The sequence below is a fragment of the Limulus polyphemus genome, unplaced genomic scaffold (genome assembly GCF_000517525.1).
Source record: "Limulus polyphemus unplaced genomic scaffold, Limulus_polyphemus-2.1.2 Scaffold1642, whole genome shotgun sequence".
Taxonomy (NCBI): Eukaryota; Metazoa; Arthropoda; class Merostomata; order Xiphosura; family Limulidae; genus Limulus; species Limulus polyphemus.
Genome location: NW_013667252.1, coordinates 177145 through 183136, shown reverse-complemented (window position 1 = coordinate 183136; position 5992 = coordinate 177145). Strand labels below are relative to the sequence as shown.

Below are 5992 nucleotides of genomic sequence, written 5' to 3'. Positions count from 1 at the left end.
CTCTGAACTCTCACCACTTTTCTTCTAGTGGAGTACAGGAGTCCCTACCACTTTTCAGTTTCAAGCTGCTGGAATGGTCAACTGTGGAGGCACCCTCCTGAATGGGTTCCTCACAAAAAAGGCTATAACCATTCAGTGCAGAGTAGGGAGGTGGTGCAGAAGCGCTATCCTACAATATATATATATATATACACTCACAAAGGAGTGAAATGTCAAATTGCAGTTCATCACTTCGATTGGAAGCCCTAATAGCAATTATTGTTTTCTATAAAACTATTCTTTGTGTTTGTTAAATGAAATTCAAAAGTATTGTTTCAATATATTAAAGAAAGTAATTGTGTTGACCGAGGAACATATGATCTGTGTCTCTGATCTGTAATTCATATTTGTGTCTTTGCATTTTGTTCTTCTTGGAGAACAAACATATTGCTTTTATGCATTTATTTATTTATTTCAAATATCATGATACTCAACAAAAGTATTTTTTTATTTATATATTTATTGCATACTTTATTTGATTTTTAGATGTAAAGGCCGACATGAACAGCTGTGGTGGAAATCAGTTTCTAAGTTTTCATGATTTAACACAAGAAGATTCTCATATAAAAATTAGGAAATCTCAGATGCCAAACAATAGTGACATGCTTAATCAAAATCATCTAAAGCAGTATGATGTACCCTACGCTGGGGAGAAACCGTACAATTGTGGGATCTGTGGGAAAGGATTTGTAAAAAATCATAACTTAAAAATGCATCAGAGAATACACACTGGTGAAAAACCATACAATTGTTTTATGTGTGGTAAAGATTTTAGAACAAAGAGTGAATTAAAAATACATCAGAGAACACATACTGGGGAGAAACCATTTAGTTGTGTTATCTGTGGAAAAGAATTTGGAAGAAATACTGACCTAAAACTGCATGAGAGAATACACACTGGAGAGAAACCATACAGCTGTAGCATTTGCGGAAAAGAGTTTAGAAGTAATAGTAACCTGAAAATACATCAGAAGATACATACTGGGGAGAAACCATACAGTTGTTTAATTTGTGGTAAAGATTTTAGAAGAAACTGTAAACTAAAAATACATCAAAGAGTTCATACTGGGGAGAAACCATACAGTTGTGATATCTGTGGGAAACAATTTGGAAGGAATAGTAACCTGAATATACATCAGAGGACACACACTGGGGAGAAACCATACAGCTGTGTAGTGTGTGGTAAAGGATTTGGAACAAATAGTGAACTGAAAAAACATGATATTATACATTCTGGGGAGAAACCATATTGTTGTGTATTATGTGGCAAAAAATTTGGAAGAAGTTTTGATCTTAAAATACATCAGAGAATGCACACTGTGGAGAAACCATATAATTGTGAAATCTGTGGTAAAAAGTTCAAAATAAATAGTAATTTAAAAATACATGAGAGAATACATGCTGGAGAAAAGCCATATTGTTGTGTAGTGTGTGGTAAAGAATTTGTAAGTAATAGTTATCTAAGGAAACATGAGAAGATACACTCTATGGAGAAACCATACAGTTGTGCAGTGTGTGGCAAAGAATTTCGAAGAAATTGTAAACTAAAAATACATCAGAGAATTCACACTGGGGAGAAACCATACAATTGTGCAATCTGTGGCAAAGAATTTGGAAGAAGTTGTAACCTAAAAATACATCAGAGAATCCACACTGGTGAGAAACCATACAGTTGTGTAGTGTGTGGCAAAGACTTTGGAACAAATAGTGAACTAAAAAAACATGAGAGGATACACACTGGTGAGAAACCCTATAGTTGTGTAGTGTGTGGCAAAAAATTTGGAAGAAGCGGTGACCTAACAATACATCAGAGAGTTCATACTGGAGAGAAACCATACAGCTGTGAAATCTGTGGAAAAGAATTTGGAATAAATAGTAATCTAAAAATACACCAAAAATTACACACTGGGGAGAAACCATACAGTTGTTTAATGTGTGGAAAAGATTTTGTAAGTAAAAGTTACTTAAAAAAACATGCACGAGTACACAGTATGGATAAACCATACAGTTGTGTAGTGTGTGGCAAGAAATTTCGAAGGAGTACTTACTTAAAAGACCATGGAAGGATACACACTGGGGAAAAACCATATGGTTGTATAATATGTGGCAAAGAATTTATAAGTAACAGTAGCTTAAGAAAACATGAAAAGACACACACCAGGGAAAGTTTAGAACTAGGAATGTGGGATAAAAATATTTTGTAGCATATTTTAAAAGTTTTATCAGTAGATGTAAGGAGAAACCCACAGTTGTGTAGTGTGGTTCAGAAATTAGAAATAATAGCTGGTAAAACAACATTACTGGTAGTGGTCTGAGTTAAATTCAACCTTACTTGTGTCTTATTTTTAGTGTAGAAACAGAGAACCAACAGCGTAAATAAACTTGTTTTAGTTTTAGCTGAAGAATTAATGTAAACTAACTTGATCTGAGAATAATACTTCTTTAATTAATTGTGACACACCTGGTTGTAGATAGGTTTAGGAATAGATGCAAGTAATTAAGGCTGGGCCTGTTTAGTGTATAATACATCATCCTCCAAGGTAGAGGGTGTGTGAGAATCACATTACTGGAAGCCTTAAATTTTTTGCACTTCCAGATTTATTGCTAATAATATAAAAACAAATTTAGCTTGAATATTAATATCCATAGATTGGAATAAATTTTACTTATGTAAAGTTGGCTTATGTTTACTCGACATTAAACCATTTTAGGTCTGATTGCAGGATATCGGCAGCTTGACACTCAAAGTTGTTTTTAAAGGATCATTACATTTTAAAGAAAATTGATACTTCATAAGATATGTTTGTCAGAGTTATTGGTAATTCAGAACTTAGAGGATTTCCCTCGAATATTTCCAAGTTTAGTCATAAAAATTGTCATACAGGTATATTAAAAAATTATAAGAAAAAATGCATTAATTTTAGTGTTCATACACGTATTGACTTAGAGTAATTGCCAATATCAAACACATTTATATTTTGATACATGAAATTGTATTAAATGGTACATCAGAAGCAAAGAAAACTAAGCAACTTTTTCACAGTCTTATACCAAAAATAAAGATTTGCTGGTGTAGTGTTTTAATGACTAGTGTGTGTTAATGGAAATGGCCTTTCTTTGATTATAACATCAGAATGATGCTGTTCGGTACTGTGGTGAAAAGGAAAATCAGAGTTTAAGTTAATATGTAATTAATCATAAGGTTACTGCAGAATGGAATGTTTAGATGAGTAAACCTACTCACCCCCAACTTCATTATATCAGTTATAATAATAACCTTGGTCTAACTGCAGCCACATTATTACAAGCTACCTCTCCAGAATACTTAGCCAATCATAGTGTTTAAAATGTCATACTGTTGCTATTTATTAAATGCTTAGTCACTCATAATGATTGGTTTGTTAAATAGTTTTAGATGAGTTTAGAGGACAGAACAGCTTAGATGAACCAGTAGGTCCCTAAACATTATGTTATGTTATATTAATTTATATTGGCTAAGTTCTTGATAACTAGCAACAGAGTGAAATATTAAATACTATGCTTGGCTAAACACTCAATAAAACTATTTAAATACAAATTACAAAATAAAACCTGCCAGCCCTTATCATTTATATAGTTATTAAGCTTTCTCTTAAATTCACTGCCTACAATATCTGAAGGCAACCCATTCCAAAGGCCAACCACCCTGTTAGAAAAATAAAACTGTCTCAACTGAAGATGACTCCTACCTTGCGAAAATTTATATTTGTGTGCCTTTTCCTACCATTCTCATCGTTAATTATGAAAAAAAGATTATGCATCTACATTATCAATTCCCTTAATAATCATAACCTCCTCAATCTGATTCCCTCTAACTCCTATTTTTTTAAAGAGAAAATTTCAGAAATCTTAACCTCTCCTCCTATGACAACTCCTTCAACCCAGGCACCTTGTGGCAACATTTAAATAGGTCAACATTAATGACTGCCAAAAGAAACTTCATGTTAAGAAGAGATCCTAGAAATTATCCAGGGATAAGTTGTGGAAAATCCTTAAAAGCTCTTGATTTGATGGATCAAAACTTAAGAATATAAATCCTGATATCAACTTCCTTATAATTTTTTGTTTCATAACCTTCTGTGTATTGTCCCAATTGTTTTCAGGTGAAATCTTCATCACATTGAAATTACATCAAAACAGTATCATTCTGTCTTCCAGATACAGGAAACTAAACATGAACAAGCACTACCAGAAACTTGTGTTGGTAGAGTAAATTCTTTCTACTGAGTAAACAATCACAGAAACCCTATGGTGGTGAAGTAATGACTTTCTACAAAATATTCACAGAGACCATATGATGGAGTAATCACTTTGTGCAAAACAACACACAGAAAGTGTATTGTTGTAGAATAACCACTTTCTACTAAACAAACAATCGCAGAAACCCTATGGTGGTGGAATAATTACATACTCAACATTCACGAAAATCATATGATGGAGTAATCACTTTACAGACAGACACAAAAACCTTATGGTGGTGGAATAATCAATTTTTACCAAATTTGTAGACACCATATGATGTTGATTTGATAAATTTCTATTAATTAAACAGTCACACAAACCATATGGGGGAGAGTAATCAGCTTCTGTTAAACAGCCACAGAAACCTTATTATAGTAGTGGAATAATCACTTTGTACTAAACAAATAAGTGCAGATACCTTGTGGTGGAAACATTATTTTCAACTAAACAAAATGTCACAGAACTATATTGTGGAGTAATCGCTTTCTATTAAATAGACACCACAGAAACTCAAACATACTGGTGATACATCAATAAAAATTTACGATTGGTTTTTAGTTTTGTTAAGAACAGGTGAAAATTATCAGTACTTTGTATGTACGTCGATTTTCTAATTCCAGTTACCATCCAATATGGTACTACATTTCTCTAACGAAATTATTTCTGAAAGTATCAAACCCGAAATCGTTGAATCACGAAGCAAAGCAGAACAAACTTGAGTTAATGAAAATAGCCAAATAAGTATCGTATAACACCAAAAACTATGTTTCAATATCTGTAATGGGCTATAACAACATCTACTGTAAATTGATAAACTTAAAAAAACTAATTATGTAGCACCTTAAAAAGTAATACTGGTATAGGAAACAGATGTAAAGTGGGGGTGCTGTAGACGCTTTTGGAAAGCAAGAAAGGGCTTGATTTTTAACGTACTTCGAAGATTTAGTGCTTGTATTATTTTTCATGAGAATTTATGAGTGAAAGTAAAGAAGATATAATAATATGTCAAACACACAATATGTGATGTATCAACAAATCGCTTGAACAATAATAACTGTTGATATGGACTAAACGAAGTTTGTGAACTGTAAATTTTATCAATACTATATAAATCTACGCATCTGCATTAGTTTTCTCCCAACTACCAAAAAAGAACATAAAAATTAAATAAAAATGTAAGCATCAGTTTAGTGATAGGGTTGCATTGCTTATTGTTTTTTGATATTTAAGTTTACCTAACTTTTTTTTATGGGATGTTTCTGTGTTATCATATATAATGATTTTATGTGCAATAAATTCAAAAATACCCACTTTGGTCCTATAAATATGAAACCATCAGAAGGTAGAGTGAGGCTTAACAATAAAATTTTTGAAGTGTCTATAACTAACTATCAGTAATACTGTTACGTATCTGCTTGTTGTTAATTTCCAGTATAAATTCTTTCCGAGAAACTTCAGCCATACAAGTCCTTTCATGATTAAACCAGTTTATTCTTTCTCGATACACACTTTTAGTACACAGTAATTCCACAGTCAGTACGCTTCTCGTTACTTTAAGCTTAACAACTTTTATAATACACACTATAAATCACAGCGATTCACAATCTCGATAACTTAGCTCTCTGCGAGTGCAAAACAAACGGAATCGTAAATTACCCGAAAATCCATGACT

The 5992-nt window shown here is 32.5% G+C and overlaps 1 protein-coding gene across 9 annotated transcripts in view; it reads left to right on the top strand.

Moving 5' to 3' along the window:
* Nucleotides 1-3119, top strand: part of LOC106464412 (zinc finger protein 271-like) — a 37300-nt gene extending 34181 nt beyond the window's left edge. For all 9 annotated transcript variants that reach the window (XM_022392113.1, XM_022392114.1, XM_022392112.1 and 6 more), the window contains one exon: nucleotides 526-3119. In XM_022392113.1, coding sequence (XP_022247821.1) covers nucleotides 526-2243 — 1718 coding nt within the window. In that variant the 3' untranslated portion in view covers nucleotides 2244-3119. The remainder of the gene's footprint in view (nucleotides 1-525) is intronic.
* The last annotated feature ends 2873 nt before the right edge of the window (nucleotides 3120-5992 follow it).